Consider the following 21,613-nt stretch of genomic DNA (forward strand, 5'->3'; position numbering starts at 1 on the left):
ATGCGCGTCGTTATTAGTAGATATCAAGGACCGATGATTCCCGTGTGTGCTTTTACTTCCGGTCGTTCCGACGATCCTTTTTTCTCCCGTCTTTTCTCTCTGGCTCTCGGTCGAGGACGGGAGTCGTCGCGAATCAATTAATTAAGATCCGGCGATCCGCGGGATCGCACCGACTTGTCGTACGTCCTTACTTTTCCAGCCTACGGGCTGGCGTCGACGCAATTATTTCTAATCACTTTAGAAAATCCCCCGCTGTGCGCGTGGTCGATCGACGACGATCCGATCGAGTGTGTGCCATCTTTCTAGGCTGCTCGACCTCCGCTTTCTGAATCGCGCGTCAGAGTTTCCTCGCCGCTTGTCTCCAGCTTGACCATAAACGGTCGATGTCTCTAGCCAACGAGATAGCGATAGATCGCTAGCAGTGTCACATTTACGAGGAACTGCATGGAGATTAATTGAAGCATCGACACGCTCCATCGAACGCGAATATAGCAGTTTTTACGTCCGCTCGAAATACTTTTATCTTTCGTGGGATATATTATCTAGTATTTCATGTGTTGGGCGTGTGTGTGTGTGTGTGTGTGTGTGTGTGCTTGGTGTATATCAACAATTTAATTATTGTCTTCAAGCTTTTTTCTGCCAAATTTTAAATAATAATTATGTCTCTCGGTCGGGGACGATAGTCACTTTAAATAATACTGAGAGACATTTCAAATAATATTTAGATATATTTTAAATAATAATTATGTAATAGTTTATATGTAGTAGTTATTAATATTAATTATTGTTCGTTTTTCAAGCTTCCTTCTGTCGATTTTAAATAAAAATCCTGTGAGAAAAATCTTGAGGAGAAGGCAGGTAATTTCTATTTATTAAATCTGCCGATGTGTGTGTATGGAGACTTCGATTTACTTCGAAAGTTCCAATTGTAAGAGTGAAACACTATGTTCGCTCAAATCTTTGCCGCACTTAATGCGGATAGTCTGCTGAGTAAGTGACAAGTGAGTATGTTGGCTGCGATCGTACCTTTTCCTACTTGTCTTGTTTTTCCCGCGGAATCTAGCGTAGGAGAAATTACCTGCGTTCGCGGCACTTCGAAAAGCCGACCAACACGATCGTTCTTCCATTAGCCTTGTTACCACCGGGAATAGGTTGAGGAACTCTCTTTCTCTCTCCTTCCCTCGGTCCACGTCACCGTAAGGTCAGCGAACGGGAAAGTCGCGATAAAGATTTTTCGAGGATGTTACATAAAAATGAATTAACTCGCGAAATTGAAGAAATCGGATTGCACATAGCGCGACTAATTTCGCCACCTCTGCATTTCGGATTCGCAATTAACATTATCTAATATAACGTCGCGTAAAGTAAGAGTTTGGATATGAAAATGTAGAGGCCGTATAAAAGAACATCTTTAAAACGTCTTACAATATATGATTTTTAAAAGTGTCATATATTCGTAGTCCGTTCTTATTTTAAGATTGTCTTAAGTAATGTCTTAAGACGCTAATACGGCCCTCTGATTGATCCGTGACTTCTTAAGACTACACTTAAGACTACACTTAAGACGAATTAAGATCTGACTATGAATACGAGTACCTTAATGACGTCTTTAAGAGGTCTTACGTCCACATTTTGAGAACATACCGTTCTCTGGATTGTTTCGAAATCGTACGACAATCGAATTTTCTGAAGCTAGAAATACATATCGCCGGATGTGTTCCTTTTTTTCAGGAGGGAGGAGAGACGCGTGGTAAACGCGCGCGAGTCGATAATTTTCTCTACCATCGTTTCTGCCACGCCACGTAACGTTCTTGGGAAAGATAGTTAGCTATCGATCAATTACGCGCTCGATGCACACGCCGGTCGCGCCCGTAAAATGGGCTTTTACCGTCCAACTTTCCTTCGGGATATATAAAAGATCCGAGTAAGAGTAAAGGTCGACTATAAATACATCGAGAATACTCGGCGGACGTAACTGCGTGTGCGGGCGCGACAAGAACCGATCGTTCGTGAAGGTCGTTGGGACCGCGCACCTCGTCGGCTTTATCAGGTACAGTCCAGTCACGTATCAAAAAAATACATTTGATGCTTTTACTAAGTCTTAATGAAGCATTCAAACTGTCGGGCGAAACGAATCCGAGTGGAACAAGATAAATCGACTCAAGAAACGCGTTTGACACGATATCGCTATGGTCACAGAAACTCCCGCGAGACATCGTCACGACAACGAACGACGATACAACGAACATCTCTACAAGATGTCGAATTAATTCACAACAATTTTCTAATTATCGCAAAATACTACCGGGATCTAAATCGTTAAGTTGAAGGGTTTATGGAATTGAATAACTTTGAGCCGGCTTATTTTCAACCTCCGGATTCCGCGCAGCCGTATTACGCGAGGAGAAGTCCCTTTCGCGATCGTAGTCCGTAGCTCGGGAATCGTTGTAAACAGTACCTAAATGACGATTTGAGCCGGGCATAAAAGGCCCCGGCGTAACGATGTACTCAGGGCGAGTACATACCGTAATCTTCTTTTGCGCCGCCACGTTCGCATTTAGCGGCTAATCTTTACGGCGACTCGACTGCCCGTCGACTTACTTAACGATCGACTTCGCGTCCACGGACGATCGCGCATATCGTTTTCGAACTTGTCTCGCGAAGATAACCCGTTTTCCACACCTGTACCTGTTTGCTATATCTCGCAGCACACGCGTCCGATAATTGCAGAGTATGGCAATTAATCTCGCAACGTAGGCACAATTTTTTGTTTCATTTCATTACATTTCTGAAGTAATTATTTATGACAAAATGATTATATTTTTTGTTTTGTTTTAATAATTGAGAAATTCTATGCACCGCATTGAGAAACGCGTACCGAATATTTATAATTTCCTTTACACCGTATATGAAGCAATACGCTGTAATTAATTCACTTACCATTACTATCTCAAATTGACGTCAGAAGTGAGAAAATATAACTTGTAAACATAATAAAATTTCTTACAAAATGTATTAATGTAGAAACTTGTATCAATAAAACAATTCTTACAATCAACAGAACCGGCTCGTAAAATTTATTAAAAACTCTTTACATCTGTTAAATAAATATAATCATACATTTTGAAATAAAGTGTACGTATTCAAAAATAAAATAATATTACATTCAACTACTGAAAAACTGTTAAATTAATACAAAATCTCCCGAAACAAAAAATAGCTTTCAATATATTTTAGGTCTATTTTATCAATTGCAAATGTCGTTTTATTGGAAAATATTTTTATTCTAATTTACAAAAAAAAATGCTTTTATTGCATGTTTTCTCGCTTCTGACATCGTAATCTGACAACAGTGGTAAGTGAACAGGAGCAAAAGTTTCTCACGTATTAATCGCTGATTTTAATCAATCTACATACATCAAAAAATACTGATAAAGATACATGCGAGCACGTATCTTGTACTTGGCGTTACCAGTCTTTCGTAAAAGACGTCAAACGGTACACGGATTTATATTTGATTCGCATGAATCAGGCGTTACGCAATTTTCGCGTACAGTTTTTCACCCGTTCGTTCTAGTCTAATCCCGTTCCCGAAGACAAATCGGAGATTATTATTAAACGATAATAGGAATGAGTTTGGCCAGCCGTTTCTTACAGCTGTTATCATTGAAACGGGAATCGATGTACGCATTGTACGCCATCGTCCCAGTATAGAATTTATATGTGTCACGATAATATATGGGCGCTAAATATCCTCAATTAATACCGCATTGAACGCGTACCCGCACTGGTGCGGCGTTTATGTATTTTTCACCTGCTTGTGCTGTACGTGCCACTTTTGTAACTCCCATGCGAGCGATTTTACAGAGCTACATGAACAGCAAGTTTTCCATGCTGAATGCTAAACGCACGGGTCATAAAGTTCGAAACGATAAACGATACCGCGAAAAAAGAGTAGTCCTAAATCTCTTGTTATTTTTAGTATTTACAAGATAAATAGTAAAAATACGAGAAAGCCGTTACAGGCACTGAAACAGTCATATTTTGAGATAAGAAATACAATAAAATAATGAATTATAACAAATCTCACTCAAGTGTAAAGCTGTAAGATTTTTAAAATTGATATCTGTCGTCTAAAGGTTATTCTTGTTTATTATTGTGAAAGTTAGATAGGCTTTTAAAAGCTCTCCAAGGGGGGAAAGCGCCGTTTATGTAAGAAGAAGATTCAGGCGACCTTTCTTCAGGATGTTATTTTCTACTTAAACGTCCTTTACGATATATATATCGTATTACCGAAGCGTTCTGTGTGAAACATCGACCTGGCGTTCGCTTTCATATCCCACACGATCGACGATTAAATGCCGCAACATTGTGCACGACGAAAAAGTCGCTTTCCCGAGGTAGACCTTTTAATCGGTGAACGCGACCAAAGGTCCGAAAACCGTCAAGATAATTAAGTAGATTGCCATGGAAATTAGATTGAGCGAGTTTCTCGCGAGCGGGGACACACAAACTAGTTTAATTGCCCGGCATTGTGTCGGAAGTTTAATGACTGCACTCATGGTTGTCTTCCTCGGGACACGCCGTCGCCATGTCGCTGAAGACAAGTTGCGACTTTAATTGCAACGCGCGTTAAACACGGAAAGCCGACGCGGAAAGCGAGTCGAAGATCGTAAAAACGAAACGCTCGTGATCGCGTCGAGACTCGTGAGAAAAAGCCACGCTTACGTTGCCAAAATTCGGACGCGAATCAATCGGAGAGTATTATGCTGGTGCAGCCATAATTTTTCACCTCTCTCACTCTCAAAATCGGAGTTCCAATCTGATAGCGCAAAAAATTATTGATCCAAAAATGATTTATCTGAATAGAATAATTTTCAGCTAGGATGACAAGATGAAACAATATGAAATTTTTGTAATATAACAAAAAATCAATTAAGAGAAATAAATCTACTTTCTTATTTATACATGTCCAATTTTGCAAAACGTGCTTTGATTTGGTTTGTTGTTACACAATCATGAGCAGAATTATTACAGTAGTAATATTACATACGAAATTGATAAACAATTTAATGATTTTTTTATACTAATTAATTTCTTAAATCTACTCTGAAATGTTTACTAAAATTTGCTTTGACCGAAAATAGATTTATTTCTCTTAATTGATTTATTCTTGTCGGTCTAATACGCATTGTAATTAAAAAAAAGGCTTCATATAATATTATGTGGCATGATTCGTGGAAGCAAAGTGAGAAAGAAAGACAAAGAAAGAGAGAAGAAGAATAGTTCGCGATTAATGCAACACATTAGCGAGAATTGTTGCGACTATACTGTAGGCGATCGTCTCTCTGGCCTCGAGGTCCCACGTTACATTATCTCCGGCTGCTTCAACCATCCGGGATGGTAATTCCGCGTTATTTCCCGAGGTCGAGGTCGCGGCAGGTCTCTTGTCGATTCGTGCGGAAAAAGAGACCATCGACCTCCGCCGAATAAATCGTCGGGACGGTCTCGTCGTGACGAGACAACGCGGTAAATCATCCGGGTTCTCAGGCTTTCAAAGGACCATCTCTCGTCGACTAGCATTAATGAAGACCCCCGCACGGCTTGCCATTATTAACGCTATTATCGTTGCGTTATTGTAAACCGCGTGGCGGAAGCGCGAAGATAGATGTTGTTTTTCTTCCTCTTTTTTTTTCGACGATGAAAGAAAGGCCTCACGTTATTTGTACGAACGAGTATCTTCGGGTAATTTATACGGCAAGTAAGTTAGACAACGTGTTCTGCTAACGAAATGCCAATCTGAGCACGACGATCAATACGATTTATCGCACCGATTAAACGGACAAACAAATTTCATAGCTGAGAATGGATTTAAATAGATTTAATTAATTTTAATTATCACACATATTTCTAATTTCCTTACTTAATTTCTTTTGATACTCTAACATTGTATTTCTACTTGTTTCCATCTCGGACCGTGTGTTTCATTATACAATGATATTACATCATTGAAGTAGAACATTTAATGAGATCTGCTCGTAAAAGTGAAATTTTATGAATAATCGATAATGAGACTAATTTCTCCAATTTCGAAAAACATAAAATGTAGTAAAACTATGTTGTTGAAATAAAACCTTTCTAAGTAAAATCCATTGAGTACTACTAATTAAAAAGTGAAAATTATCAAAAGATCGAAAAGAAAGCGGCGCGTAATCTTCCGTAATCAAAGTTAGAACTCGGCCGTTGAAAACCTTTAGATGTTATCAAGTTTCATAATCCTAAGACTCTGAATTCGCAGAGACGGTCTCGGTCGTCGCACGACGAGAGGTCTGACCGCTCTTGACCCTCGAGACTGGAATCAGGACTCACCTTGTCGCGACGAATAATCGTCGCGCTATTCCGCGAAGTCTGCCTGCTCTCGTCTAATTACCAAGGTTATCACCGATGGAAGTCAGTCCGATACAAAGTCCAATAAACAAAGACGAAGGACAAATTTTCACTTTTATAGTCCAGGAGGGTCCACCTCGGTGTATCCACAGTTCTTCTCACCCGCGATTACTTACTCGCCCGGCGTGCGTCCACCTGGATGCGACACGTGCACGAGTACGTACGCTTTGATGAATCTCGGCACTCGTCGACGACCAAGGGAACGAACGAAGAAGAGAAAGAAAAAAAGATTTGCGATTGCGATTCCCCTCCCAGCCGATCGATCCGTTTCCTTGGAGAGGATCCCGCGGGGATCCCTCAACGGGACGGGAACGGAATTTGGAGACGCGCGCGAAGGTCCCGTTCACAATCAGAAGGAACGCCGACGCGCGTCGCAGGCTTGGCGGAGTACACGATGATCGCGCGTTGTCGAGGACGATGCGGCAGGTGCAGCCGCTGCAGCTGGCACGGTTGTCGGCTTCATACTGAAGGGGAGAGATACACGGCGAGCACGATGCCGCCGCAGGCTGCCGCCGCACGAGCAGCTACGAGAAACTGGCTCCGCCGTCGTCGCCGCCGCCGCCGCCGCCGCCGCTGAGTGCTCCGAAAACTCAGAGCAGCGCCGGTCTCTCTTCTCCGTTTCTCTCCACAGATCTCTCTCCGTCCTCTCACTCTCGTCCTGCCGCTGTTCTCTTCGCCACCCCGTCGCTCTTCCCCATCGTTGTGCGTTTGCCATTCGTGGTGGGGTTTTGCTCTCCGCGAATGGAGGGGTCATTCTCTCTCTCTCTCTCTCTTTCTCTTTCTGTCTCTCTCTCTCTCTCTTTCTTTCTCTTTCTTTGCTGAAACGACGGGATCTCTCTTCTTCTTCGCATAAGATCGGGGGCCCGAGGATATTTTTGGATTTTTCTTTCGATACGTTGTCCTGCGAGGAGTCACCCGGTTTAAGACCCGTTCGGAGGGATCCTTCACGATAAATTCTCTCGCGAGAAACAGCTGCACTTGCCACGGCGTCCGAACGAATTTGCTCCGCAATCCTTCGGATTTATAGATTTGTAGGTACATAAGAATCGGATTTGTAAGACGAGAGGTGCGCATCAGTGCTTCAGGTACTTCTACTTCAGCAACAAGCTTTTGTATTTTCTTCAACGTCCACTTTTAATCTAAATTTAGTAGCATGATTTTCTACTTTCGACTGTTGCTAAGGAGGAAGTTGCTCTTTTTCAATGCTAACGCGTTCCTCGCGATTCATCCCAGCATCCATAACGAGATGTTCCACATTGGAATATCTTGATAGATCATTCTTTCACAGACCGAAGCTTGTACTTTTTACAATGACGAGACACAACTACTCAAACGTTTCAAATTATTACTATTTGCATTTTTTTTACGAGATACGAATAAAAATTGTAAACCCCAAGAAACACACCAAGTTGATGTGATTTTATTTTGATGTTATGAAAATCAAAATTATTTTTTGTTATAAAATTTGACCGTTTATTGACGTTAAGAAAAAAAAATGAAGTCATTATTGTTTTTCTATTGACTCTCTCTTTTATGTGTTCCTTGAAAAACGATTTATATTCAATTCCGTGAGAATCTCATCGTGGATCTTAGGAAATGGACGATGCAAAGATTTTACTTTCATGTCCTCGGGTTTATCGATCCAGAAAAAGGAAGCATCGACGAAAATCACAATAAAATTTCCACATGTCCGTTTCGTCTTTTCATACCTGGTCCAGGTTGGGCTCGAGTCCGGCGCGATGCGTTCCGGTAGGTCGGTGACGCCGAGAACCGGACCGGCTACAAAAACGATTACGTTTTGTGAAGAGCGAGAGAGGGGAAAGACAGAGAGCAGCCGTGGGTTACCGACGGGTCCTCTTGCCTGGATCGTAAAGATGCCCAGATGCATCGCCGAATATGGCCGAAAACACCTAAGTGCGCCCGGTAACAAGACGCCTCGTCGCGAAATGCTATACCGAGAGGTGTGAAATTTATCAAATCCCAGAGGTTATTTCCAGCTGATTTATCTAGGCAGAATAAAATTTTTTTATGCTTATTGTTAAAATGTAAAACATACTACACTGAACAAAAATTATTAAAACTTAATATATGTATATTATTCTTTGAATAGTACTAAGTAAATATTTATTTACTGTAAATAAATATTTACTTAGTAAAAAATAATAGTTAAATCAAATTAATGATTTTTGTATTAAATAAATATATGTTTATATTTAGTAAATATTTACTTATACTTAAAATTATATTCATACAAATATTTATTAAAATTTAATATTTTTTTTCAGTGTAAAACGATGATAATTTTTACATGTTAAAAAAGAACTTATAGTTTTAATTTTAGATTTTTTTTAAATGTTCATGATCCTAATAAGTCCGTTCACTAGAAGTGAGAACCAGCTTTGGTCGTTCAGTATTGCACGACTCTCCCCTAAATAAATCATAAATAAAATAGGGGATTGTTTTGAAATTTTTGAAGTAATCAATTTTGAATTTCTTAGATTAAAAAAATGAATTCGAGTCTAATCCACACTGTGATTTGATTCAATTCGATTTAAACTGTTCGCACACTTGTAGGGTGTAATCCACTTAATGCTACAGATACTTCGAAGCATTTGCTTGACTAATTAGAAAATAAAATGTTATCAATCAAAGAATGCTTAAGTGGAAATATTTATCGTTTTCTTATACTTTAGAAGGAAAATATCATGCTAGATTCGGGAAGTTGGAACACTCCATATTTTCAATTTTGATTTTTTAGTATAAAAAATGCGAAAAATGTTTAAAAATAATTGCAGAATATAAATCTCTGCTAATATTAACGAGAAATATCACTGGAATCAATAAATTATTATCAGCACGATATTTTTCCTTCAGTGCCGTGCTGTCTTTTTTTAGATGTATAGACTAATTAATATCTTTTAATTTACATAAATCAAGAAGCACAAACTATCATAGCAATGTGAGAATAACTTGATGTTTTAAAGATATGAAGGATTTCAGACTTCAACTGACAGGAAGTATCGAATGGCGCGAAATTGTCTTGCGATGATCTGGCAATTTTCACATCGCTGTAAAATAATTAGACTGATCTTTGACGGTGAGGGCGGCGTTTAGCATCCTCGTGGATATTAGACCACTTCGCACTCGCAGAGGAGCGATAATTAACGATACTTGGACTCATGTACTTTCATAAAGTCCACAACTTTCTAATGTGCTCGGCAAGTATCTCTGTTTAACCGTAACGGGGCTACGTCGCTCCGCAACACGTATAACAATATCTTTTTCACCTTTCGAAATTAAAAAACGGCCATGGCGTTAGGAAAGTTTGGAAAGTTCAGGGCAAGGCGCGTGAATTTCTTCGCGTATCAATTACAATAATCTTTTATAAATATCTAATTATTCGATCAGTCTTCTAATCGTATAATATCGCTTGAGCAATTCGATTGACAAAGGCGATATTGTTATATCCTATTCGGTATATTTCTTATTTTGTCACTTTAATGTGAGCTATTGACTTTTTTTCATGAATAAGCGATTCATACTTTGAAAGTTGACGAAGAACGTTAACTTCGTTTCTTTGCTAATATTTTCATGCAAAAACGAGAGAAAGAGATTGCAAGGATAAAGCATCCTCTGGAGGCGCATGCGAGAGTCGGTCGTTGAATGAACACCCTCTTCGCGTCTTTCATCCCTTCGCGTTCGCGCAATGACTTTATTATACGGCTCGGCTTGCAGAACGACTTTCCTTTAAATCGAAGGGACGTTTCGCGTGCCTTAGGTTGACATTTACAGTGAAATCCCGAGCAGCGGGCGCAGCTGGTTTACCATTCGCTCAATGATGCCTTAAGGATCTACGGTACCGTGGCTGGAACCTGTTTCTCTTGTTCCTGGTTGCGCTGGTTATATTTATGCGCATTTGCACGCGTGTGTCTACGCATACGCGCACGCATATCACCGCCATACAAATTGAATTGCAACTAATTATGAAATATTACCGATGCGTCGTCCCGTGTGAATGCGAGAATTTCACGCCGCGTCACGAAAATGTCCACCTAACTAAGACGCACAATCGTCCTGCGTGAAACTTATGCAATGTAGGCGCGGATAAAGTGGTATTTTATTAAAAAAAAAAAAAAACCGGAATTTACGTGAAAAATTTTGGGATAATAATATTTACGTAGACATTTCTTTCAAGAAAGTAGAAGAGTCAAATAAATCTTTTTTCTTGCATTTCAAGCATTCAAAGAAATAAATTTTAATGTTAAGTTTTAATGTTAAGTTTTTTTCTTTATTATAGGGAAGGCTCGAATTTTAATGTCTTTACAATAAACGCGTAATAATTTTAAATTAAATATATAATATGTATATTTGTATTTTTTATCTTTTCTTTCTCTCTTAAAGTGTTAGAGAATTTTTTTTTTAATTTTCTCAGAGAATCCTTCTTATCATTTCAGATCGGTCAAATTTCATATCTCAGCGACTCAGTCTATCAAAACAACGGAATCGGAGGTGACTTTTGTGTTGCCTTTCACGATTCTCTCGTCAGTGTGTGTGTGTGTGGGCACATTGCGGGGGCCGTTTGGGAAACCGCGACCGGCTGCAACGCGCGCGCGTTTTAATGCCCGGAGATTCACACGTATGTATGGCGGCGGACCGGGCCGAGTTTGACTTCCTGTCGACGGCCGAGCGAGCGGGTCGCACGAGGTATAACGCAAGCCGGATACAGAGCTACGTAATTGTACACATCGACTATGTTTCTGCCGTGTTAATCTTTGTCGTACGAGCGCGTCGTGCGACCCTTAAGGTTGCGCTCCCCCAAGCACGCCACGGAAGTGCGAAATTAGTTCGGCATAAGAGGACGAAATTATTCTACGCAGCTGCATGCACATACAGTGTCTAATTCCATATAACGGTAAAATGCGATGTCTGGCTCTTCGTGCTAATTTCATTAAAAAATATTATATAATATTTTCGTATATATTTTTATTTTTTTAAAGCATTTAGAAATCGAAAGTATGTCTTTCGACTAATCGTGAATGAATAATTGTGAAGAAAAGCTCGTTTTGCATTAAGTGACTCCTTCTTTTCCTTCTTTTAGGTTTTTTTTTTCCTGAAAGCAATACAATTTGTTGAAGTATATACGAGCCATTCTGCTCTATGTACGTTTCAGTCTACGAGTAGTAGTCAGAAGGGGCGAAAGGTCCAGATAGTAACGAGAATAGGGTAAAACGTCCCAATCAAACACTAGCAACTTGTTTCAAACGATCAAAGAGATGTGCATTCGAAACAAGTTGCTGGCGTTTGATTAGGATGTCCTATCCCATCCTTTTTATTCTCTGTAATTCGCCTCTTCTAACTGTCACTTGTTCCTTTCTCTAAAAAATTGTCTTTGTAATAAAAAATTCAGCTCTCCGAATAATATAAAAAAATCGCCTCAATTAGTATTTTATCAAAAATTTTAAATAAAAAAATTTCGAAATTGCGAAAAATTGATATCATGATGAAATTTTCAGAGAAACGTGATGGAGCAGAATAGCTCGTATATACTTCAGTAAATTGTTCGTTCATAAAGTAAAAAAAAAAAATACAATTTTTGGGATCCTAATAATAAAGGAAAATTTTGTATCAATATCAGTTATACATTTGTTTATTTTTTTTTGTTGCTCACTAACTAAAAGTTGCTACATAAGTTTTAATAAGTCATGTCATGTACGCGAAACATTAATAATAAATTTATATGAATTTATAAATTTTATTTAATGAATCTATAGAGCGCAAGAAATGTATCTTCATATTTTAATAAATTTATTTCTTTTGTTGACAAAAAATTCTCAAAAAGTGCATAAAACGGTAACATGATATAGTAATATGGTTATATGGAAATTTCCCATTATCCGTGATGATTAAATAATAATAATTAATTTAGCTAAATATATAAATAATTTCATGTTAAATAACTGTTTACATTTAATTCGTCACCTTTATGAAAAATTATCCAAAATAGTTATAATCTCTAAATCTATTGAACTATGTGTTCTTTTAATATTGATATCCACTATTACCACCGTTTTGTCTATTACTTCCAACATTCGCATTGTCACCGCCAATGTTGTTAGGAGAATTGGAAAAGCCGCCGATATCATTGCTCAAATCACCAGCATTATCTCGGCCAAAGGATTGTCCTGCTATAAAATATAAATCGATTTACAATCAAAGAATTACAAATAATTAAAATATAGATACGCGTAAAGTAATTTATTATTTTTCTGCGAAAATTATATGTTCTCTTTATTACTATATAAACAAAAGTGAAAGAGAGTGAGAGAAAAATCAAATTTTTAATAGTAAGATATTAATACTTCTTAATTTTTTAATTTGATTCTTTAATATAGGATTTAATATACAGAATTTAAATATCTCATTATTATACAAAAGTTTTTCAATACATTCTTAGAAATTTCCACTTGTCTTTCGCGTCACTTTGATTCAATTAAACGGCAGATCGCAATCTTATCGCACCTGGTCTTCCCGACTGATAACCGCTGTTGCCTCCGCTATTAAATCCGAGCTTTCCCTCACCGGAGCCACCACTTGGATAACCACCGTTACTACTGCCTCCATTAAATCCTGAGTTATTCGCAAAGCCACCGCTTTCGCTACCCGGTCGACCAGAAGAATAACCGTCATTGTTATCATTCAGTCCGCCGGAGTCATATTCTCCGTCGGCATTCGCTTCGCCCTCGTATCTAATTTGCGGTTTAAATCCATCCTGATCAGCCTCATACTCAACAATCTGCTTCCTACCATCTGGAAGCAAAACGTTGAACTCGCCTTGAGCATGGTCACCGTCTCTAGTCTCCGTGTGACTGTAATCGCTGCCGGTTTGCTGATCCTTCACTTTATATGAAAACTCGTACTTCGCCGGTTCCTGAAAAAAATGAGATATAACGTGAGATAATTTTTAAGTCTATACTAACAGTAAAAATATGTAGTCTGACAAATATCAGAAAATCCGGTAAATATTTCTGAAGAAAATGTTTCTACAATTTATCTCTGATAATTGTCTCATTCGCTTCTGGCTCAATTATTTTAATGAGATTTATATACTGTACTTACAGTACTCTCTTCTTGCGCGTTGGCATTGTAACCCTCGCCAGTACTTCTTCCTCCTCCTTCTCCCCCTCTGCCAAAACTTTCATCGCCGTGTCTGAAATTCCCTGCGTTTCCATTTGGACTTCCAGAGGGATAGCCGTTAATTCCACCGTTTACAAAACTTCCTCTATTTGAGTCTCCCGATGGATAATGATTACCATTTCCATCTCTATTAGATGGACTGTAACTGGTTGATAATCCCTTGCCGAATCCATTCGGAGATCCATAGCTATTCGATGGTCTTCCGCCACTATTTCCATTGAAGCGACCTTTACCATTCGTATTTCCATTTCCTCCAGGTACGCCGTAATTACTCGAGGGCCTTCCGTTGCCACCGTTTCCGCCTCCGTGGTTTCCGTTCGCTCCGGGAATGCCATAATTAGTCGACGGTCTTCCTCCGATATCTCCGTTTCTGAAACTACCCCCGTTGTTACCCCTCGCATCAGGAGTACCGTAGCTAGTCGATGGTCTGCCTACGTTTTCAAAACCACCACCATTGTTCCCATTCACACCAGGAACACCATAGCTAGTCGATGGCCTTCCTCCGATACCTCCGCTTCCAAAACCTTGGTTCCCATTCGCACCGGGAACACCGTAACTAGTTGACGGTCTTCCTTCGCTACCTACATTTCCGAAACCACTCACTTTGTTTCCATTTGCGGGAATGCCATAATTAGTCGACGGTTTGTCTTCATTGCCTACATTTCCAAAACCATTGCCGTTGTTCCTACTTGCATCAGGAAGTCCGTAACTAGTGGATGGTCTTCCTTCGCTACCTCCATTTCCAAAACCACCCCTGTTATTTCCATTTGAGTCGGGAACACCATAGCTAGTCGACGGTTTTCCTCCGTTACCACGGTTTTCACCAAAACCACCGTTAGGAGCGCCGTAAGAGCTAGAAGGTTGTCCACCCTCAAATCCATTTCCTCGAAACTGACCTAAACCATTTCCGCCAGCATTTCCTCCGATGGGTACATCGTAAAGTTTTGACGGACCATTACTTGCGCCTGGCCCTCCGAAACTTGTTGCGCCACTGTTTCCATTAACATTACCCCTGTTATTGAAATCCGACGCTCTGTACTGGATAGACAAGTCAGTTTGACCGCCATTCGCACCAGAGGTACCCGGTCCTGGAGGTAGATACGAATTAACCGGAGGTTCCGAACGCACCACGACTAACATGGCAATAAACGTTCCACTGATCTGTGACAAGAATTTTATAAATAAAGTATGTATTATAAATAACAAAAGTATTTGAATAATGTTAATTTTGCGTCAAAATGTTAAACAATCCTCTCTGTATCTAATCTCATATTAATATCATCAGATTAAATAATTAATTGTACGATTGTAAGTATTACATAATTTCCATGCTATATAAATTTTTGTCGAGATAAAATCTTAATATAACGTTGTCAAAAAATATATCTAAAAATACATTATATTTATGATTTAAGCACAATATTTGTTATTGATGCCAAAAATAAATATACTTTCTCATGAATACATGATCAACTTCTTCTCAACAAAGTAATTTCTCAATTTCGATATATTTGAAGATACAACCATTAGTTTCATGTTTCGTGTGAAGCTAGATATTATTTTTTCTCACCTTAAGCATATTGACGATTCTCATAATGCTCTCCAGTGACAAAAAGGAAATCGAATTTCTGTTATTCTAGCTATCCCTCTGGGGGAGACTCGCTCTCCCTGTCTCTCGTTGCTACCCTTTTAGCGCAGGATGGATTTCTCGAGGGAATGACAAACATGAGGTCTGCTCCGCTCTTTATATATCCCGGGGCTCATCCGCGTTTCTAGATCATAGTTTGGTGCAATCGGCAAGATTTACAGCAACGTTCGACGCAAGTGTGTCACAAGATGCTGCACGGGATCGATGGAAAAGAATCGGATCGGCGTGTACGTAAGCGTATGCTCACGAGAAGATTCGCGCTCTATATCTCGCCGATCGAGACTCCCGTCAGAGTTGCACCGCAAATCGTTAACTCGTAATCATCTGGAGCGCCTCTAAATCGTCTCACGTAGTATCTTTGACGTGGTCCTTGATATATCGCTCCGATCTATGCGAAAGAACGTAAAAATGTATGCTTAGCAGCATCTTTTTTTAAGCTTTATGATGTAAAACTGAGGAATTGCCTACATCATGTATATGTATAGATATAAGACTTAGAACACGTAGCGCAGACACCGTTGTTCTTTATGCTTAATTTATCATGGTGTACGTAACTGCATCATTCAATTTATTTTATTAATTTTTCCTCTGTCAGTGAAATGAACAGAAAATCCACACTTTAACGCAAGAGTCTTCAATTACAGTGACGTTATTATTTATATGCGTATTATTATCTATCTACTATATTCTATTATTATTATTATTATTATATTATCAGATATTTTGAATTGAATAAAAAATTTATGGAAAGTTTTGATTTGCAAAGCTTAAAATGTTTATATCTGGTCCTTTACGGAAAAAATTAGCCGACCTCTGCTCCTCGTGGTTGACGCGTTTAAATGCCAATGGTAATAACAAGCGCGTAAAATGTATGTTCTCCAATTATAAAAAGCCTAAACATCGCGACTTCTCTGTCTGCACATAGAACTGACGATCCACTCTGACGCAATAGACTTCTCTGTGCTGCAAACTTGCATAACGTATCCCCGTCTCATCTAACGTGCCACCGCTACCGTCACCTGCATTCGGTACAAATGCTCGGATTGCACAAATTTTCCCCGGACGACGTGCATGCACGTGCATACATTTGCACACGAAGTACCAAATAAGTACGCGAGGTAACTTGAAGTAACTCTCTAAGCATTCATTAATCTAATTGATCGTTTTTAACGTCGATTAACTTTTATCTTATTCCAATTATTCTAACCAGGATGATGTTTCAATTTTTCAGTGAAGAACGATAAAAAAAAAGTGCTTTCCTTGCATTCATGAATTTAATATACTTTAAATTTGTTTTATAATTAATGCAATTTTATTTTCGGAATATAATAATACTTAAATAATTTGAATGACGTAATTTATATAAGAATCGAGATTTAGTCTTGTGTAAATTTATATTATTATCTCTACGTTTAGATTATATCTTTGTGACAGAATCACTTCTGATAGAAGGGTTAAAGTAAATAAAATATGATGTAATAACGAGATGAAAAATCCTTTCGATCCTGCTCGATCGCTCGATTATATTTTACGTCAAGCAGACACGATGAATGCAATCTCCTTGAGCGAATACATGTCGAGAGAGGATCTTTTTGTGTATGGCATTCAATTCCTCTCTAGATACGTATCTCGTCGGCGCAAGCTTTGTGTCATCTATGTAAATCAGAATGTATATGCAGTTCTATATACAATCTTCTCCTACATCTCCATCAATTATCCGCATGATAATTCCTTATTTCATTATCAGAAAACGCAATTTCCCGCATTATTTGCTAGTGACAGATTATGGCTGTGTTCCAAATTTTACTGTCAGCGCTGAAAATTTGTAGTACAGTTAATGTAAGCTATAGATCTTCAGCGCTGACAGAGAATTTCGGATATAGCTTTATTGATATTAAAAAAGTATTATTATTGTCACCACAATCCAGTGTGCAAAATATCTAAAAATCTGTGTATCTATAAAATATCTCAAAGATGTTTCTTAAAAATTGAATTTGTAAAGATATCTTAAAAGTTATATTATTTATATCGATTTTAGACATTCTACATATTAGAAAATGCATTACCTATATTATTTCCAATAATAAGTTAAGATTTACCATTGTTTCATACGGCCTAGGTATTATATTTTTATTTTGCAATGAGTTTTTCATATAACATATATATGTATATTTATTTACTATGATTATGTTGAACAATTGATTAAGATTTTAAAAAATTAGGGGAAGCAAAATAGTTCAAAACAGAAAAGAAATTAAGAATTATAAAAGAAACATATAACTTGAGAGGGAAAACAAAAACCTCTCAAGTCTCTTAATTGAAAAGAGACAAAGGTATGTCCGTTCTCGTTTTCTTATGTATTATTCTCACGCATCTTTGTACATTCTCACATCCTTATGTTACACATCGCGCAGACTCACGTCATATAAAAGTCCGCATAGTTTGCATATGCATGATTCATAAAATTATTGGGTGCCTTCCAATAAGCGACTCAGTACGATATAGTGATCATCTCAGCCTTGTTTAACATTGGCGAACAACAAGGACGTAATGATGCACGTGTCACACCGTATGTGCTTTATTGAAAGGCACTCATTGGTTATCGTAAAATAGATGTATGAAAATATAAGATTATTTATAAATACATTGTATGTATACAGGATGTATCAAAATTCACAAATCAAAACACCACAGTAAGAATTAAATTTTCAAAGGCCAATTACTATGTATATACTATGTTTAAATGGTGAAGCGCATTTATTATTAATACTATTACACACGCAAAATTCATGAACAGGTGGCCGTCTAAACGTGTAATGTGTAATTAACTATATTTAAACTCTTTCCTCTCAAAAACTATTGTTTGAAATGAAAATATACATATAACTTTTTTATTTAATTTTTTAAAAATTTTCTTGCTGTAATATTTTGATTCGCAAAAATTTGGTACACCCTGTATGTATACATGAATGGATGCAGCATATATGTCGAATGCTATGTGCATGTATGATGTATATATAACGTTCCCTCCGCGTGTGTATGTAAACACTAAAAATGGCTGCAACGTGAAAACATCGTTCGGAATTGAGGTAAACATCTTGCTTTACAATGGTTAGAGTAAACGTTAACAAATTCTTACATACGTGTATGCTGATCGTCTGCAGTGTCATGTACACGATAATTCGTTTGATACATTCGTACATCAAGAGACTGAACAATTGGTACAAGAAGCATAAATCCGTAAAGATTATGCATCGCAGCGAGAACTTTTTAATAATCGATAAGCCTTACGACATGTATATAAATAGTAATAATCCTGATCGAAAGGTGAGGACATTCTCATTCAAGTGCTTGCAATTAACGTGTCTTTAAATCAGGTATTAATGTTTTCAGAATACTCTTCAAATGGAATTGCGACAGATGCTGCCGGACTTGGTTAATCCACGATTGTGCCATGAATTTCACTTTGTGCATCGGTTAGATTATCCCACGAGCGGCGTCATGTGCATAGCGTTGAATAAAAGGGCGGCCAGAGCAGCGTCGTCCGCTTTCGAAAATCATAAAGTGCAAAAATTTTATTTAGCATTGGTACATGGTCATATACACGAACCTCATATCGTAATCGACAAGCCTATTGGTTAGGAATTGTGATAATGCAACAATGGGTTCCAGCAAAGACTCTACACTGTTAGAGATTTTCTTAAATTTTATTAACTTTTAAGTTACACAATTTGAATTTAATTTCATGACATTACATTAAATTTAATGTATTTTTCATGAAAATTTATGAAATTTAATGTACACGTTCATTTCATTTAAGTAACTATTGTAACTTAATTTTCATTTAAATCATTCATTACTTTTAATTTCGTTCATAATCATGAGCTTCATTTACATGTAAAGGAGGCTCGTGGTTACATTTCTAACAATATATATAGATCTGTTTTTTATTTCTGCATTAGAAATCTCATCACTTTACCAAATATCAATATCTCACTTCAAATTTCAAAGTATATATTAATTTAATCACAAAAAACAGACCTATAACACAATGAATCATTTCATCCTTGTTTAATATCGGCAAATATATGTCCTTGCTGGAAAATGCTAAATATATAGTAACAACTTTGACAAAATCTCATCTTGGTTTCTTTCTTGATCTAGGTGCTGATATTCGAGAAAAAACTGGTAATCACAAGATGTGCATAAGTGACAGTATCTTTTGTGACAAGCCACGCAGATCTTACACAACACTGGTTGTATTGGAACATGGGTTTTGGAAAGGAAAGCCTGCCACTAAAATCTTACTAGCACCTGGTACAGGTAGAAGACACCAGTTGAGAGTACATTGTCATTACATTGGTCATACAGTCATAGGAGATTACACATATAGCGAAGGCAAAGATATAGAACCTCACAGAACTTACCTCCATTCTCTCAGGTACAATTAACATATCACCTTTTGGGATACACATAATTATTTTGTATTAATATTATATTTACTTTCAAGGTTAATATTAAACTGTGATATTGAAAATATAGATGTGAGAACGGCGGATCCGTTTGATGCCACTATATTGTCCGATTATAAAGCGACAAATGTAACAAAAATCTTGGACGAAAATATATTTCGCGATATACACAAACTTGTGGAATAAAGATGTTTTTGTTTTGTATAATACAGATTTTATTCAACTGCTTTGACACCAGATTCTTCCACCTCAAACTGAAAAGTAATCCTCGGCAAATGTGAAGCAAGCATTACGCAAGCGTATCGCGAGGACAGTCTTCTGTAGAAATATATGGAGGTGGTTATCATACTCGACCATGCTAATCCTAAAGCTGGCTGCTCATTCGCACCTTCAGAAATAAGTCTATGACCATCTATAACTGCAGAAACCTGGAAAACAGATATATCAGCACACAATATAACAATACATTTATTTAAAATATGTTTACCTGGTTAATGCAGATCACGCACAAATCATCGTTTTTACAAAGTTCATGTAACTGCCTTCCGATGCTTCTCTTAGTTTTGCATTGTAGCACATCATTCCAATCTTCTATTCTATAAGGGGCAGCTATCGAATCGATAATTAACAATCCTATTTTACGAGTATTCATCAGCACTGGAACTCTATGTTGTAGGCACAATACCAACTCTTCCTTTAACATTCATCAGCAATATACAATTAGAGATATATAATTTCTTTACATTGCTTTATCCTTCAATTAATAGATAATATAATATCTTAATTACACTGGTAGCTATATGGCCCACAAGTATCACATCCCCATTCACAAAATGAGTTTTGGCTATTTCTGATTTCGTTAGCAATTGTTGTAACCGTTTTGAAGGAAAAGCAGTTTCTGTGCAAATGTATATGGCACCTGTTAACATCAGTAATTTCACCATAAACATTTCATAATAGCATAAAATATTTAAAAAGGATTCTAAATAAAAGAAAAAGAGAAAAGGTTGAAAATAGTAATAGTAGAAATTTATTATTCACAAATTTGATCATATTAAATTATCTAATTTTTTTAATATATTAAGTGCTTTACAAGGATAATAATTCGTATAAAGAAATATAAAGGTATTGTGTTTTAAAGCAGAGTATTAAAGTCTTTTGTTTATTCTGACTCGTGGAGGTTCATGCATTTTTCCTAAACTTTTTGAACGTTACCAGCTCCGAGACCGCCAGCGGTTATCGGCAGTTGGACGGTGAGACACAACTGCAGAGCCAATTGTGTCTTCCCAGTACCGGCAGCACCATAAAGTTGTGTGATACCCCTACAAGGTATGCCACCCCCGAGTTTTGCATCCAGTCTCGAACAACCGGTTGTCAAAAATTTATCTTTAATAGAGGCTGCATCCATCACTGCATCCAGCATTAACAATCACACAGATAAATATCATAGTGTATATAAATATATGTGCAGTCGCAAATGTTAAAAAGGCGATTCACCTACTTTTTCTTTTCTCAGATAATATCTGGCAGATCTATCTCGAAAAGGTGATTTCCCAATAGTTTGTTTTTTTTTTTATATTATATGTATCACTTTTACATTGTTTACAATTGTTTGACAATTGACATTTCGGATAATCGGTTTGAATTTCAATGTTGTCGAATGTGTTCTGGTAAATTGGATATCAGATGGTACTCATTATTTTCCTCGCGATTGTAGCGCCGTCTTTTGTCAACGACAAGAAATATGTTAGAAGAAGAAAAGTACTAGATAATGTCAAAAAAAGAATATAATACACGTATTTTCTATCAAAGTCAAATTATGCTTGAACATTTTTTAAATCGCGTCTTATTA

General features: G+C 37.5%; 4 protein-coding genes and 1 long non-coding RNA gene across 10 annotated transcripts in view; 2 read left to right on the forward strand and 3 right to left on the reverse strand.

Moving 5' to 3' along the window:
• The window catches only part of knockout (Stork-head domain-containing protein knockout), an 80,380-nt gene extending 73,290 nt beyond the window's left edge, over window positions 1–7,090 (reverse strand). For both annotated transcript variants that reach the window (XM_011068135.2, XM_011068134.2), the window contains exon 1: window positions 6,370–7,090. The gene's annotated coding sequence lies outside the window, so the exon portion shown is untranslated. The remainder of the gene's footprint in view (window positions 1–6,369) is intronic.
• The window catches only part of LOC105153360 (uncharacterized), an 85,639-nt gene extending 74,227 nt beyond the window's left edge, over window positions 1–11,412 (forward strand). The window contains exon 4 of the long non-coding RNA XR_847090.2: window positions 10,902–11,412. This is a non-coding gene — a long non-coding RNA (uncharacterized LOC105153360). The remainder of the gene's footprint in view (window positions 1–10,901) is intronic.
• Window positions 11,413–12,249: 837 nt separating this feature from the next.
• On the reverse strand, window positions 12,250–16,199 carry LOC105153357 (resilin). Of its 2 annotated transcripts, none has more exons than XM_011068133.2 (4): window positions 15,212–16,199; window positions 13,564–14,802; window positions 12,967–13,375; window positions 12,250–12,629 (listed from the first exon to the last, which is right to left on the reverse strand). In XM_011068133.2, exons 1-4 carry the CDS (start codon window positions 15,233–15,235, stop codon window positions 12,487–12,489), a joined length of 1,815 nt encoding a protein of 604 aa, XP_011066435.1. In that variant the 5' UTR covers window positions 15,236–16,199; the 3' UTR covers window positions 12,250–12,486. The 2 variants fall into 2 exon arrangements, with proteins under 2 accessions (XP_011066435.1, XP_011066434.1); XM_011068132.2 differs by having other exon boundaries at window positions 12,250–12,632.
• Window positions 16,200–17,680: 1,481 nt separating this feature from the next.
• LOC105153352 (pseudouridylate synthase RPUSD1) lies at window positions 17,681–19,968 on the forward strand. 4 transcript variants are annotated; one of them, XM_011068124.2, is made up of 5 exons: window positions 18,258–18,378; window positions 18,454–18,616; window positions 18,683–18,926; window positions 19,454–19,730; window positions 19,800–19,968. In XM_011068124.2, the coding sequence occupies exons 2-5, from the start codon at window positions 18,458–18,460 to the stop codon at window positions 19,945–19,947; spliced, it is 828 nt and encodes a 275-aa protein (XP_011066426.1). In that variant the 5' UTR covers window positions 18,258–18,378; window positions 18,454–18,457; the 3' UTR covers window positions 19,948–19,968. The 4 variants fall into 4 exon arrangements, with proteins under 4 accessions (XP_087265909.1, XP_011066426.1, XP_011066427.1 ...); XM_087409783.1 differs by lacking the exon at window positions 18,454–18,616 and having other exon boundaries at window positions 17,681–18,378; XM_011068125.2 differs by having other exon boundaries at window positions 18,282–18,616; window positions 19,832–19,968.
• On the reverse strand, window positions 19,953–21,592 carry LOC105153353 (DNA repair protein XRCC3). Its single transcript, XM_011068127.2, has 5 exons — window positions 21,263–21,592; window positions 20,977–21,171; window positions 20,550–20,680; window positions 20,249–20,455; window positions 19,953–20,189 (listed from the first exon to the last, which is right to left on the reverse strand). Coding segments are annotated over exons 1-5 (747 nt in total). The 5' UTR covers window positions 21,264–21,592; the 3' UTR covers window positions 19,953–19,976.
• Window positions 21,593–21,613: the final 21 nt, after the last annotated feature.

This window comes from Acromyrmex echinatior, chromosome 9, assembly GCF_024713525.1.
Source record: "Acromyrmex echinatior isolate Ae372 chromosome 9, ASM2471352v2, whole genome shotgun sequence".
Classification (NCBI taxonomy): Eukaryota; Metazoa; Arthropoda; class Insecta; order Hymenoptera; family Formicidae; genus Acromyrmex; species Acromyrmex echinatior.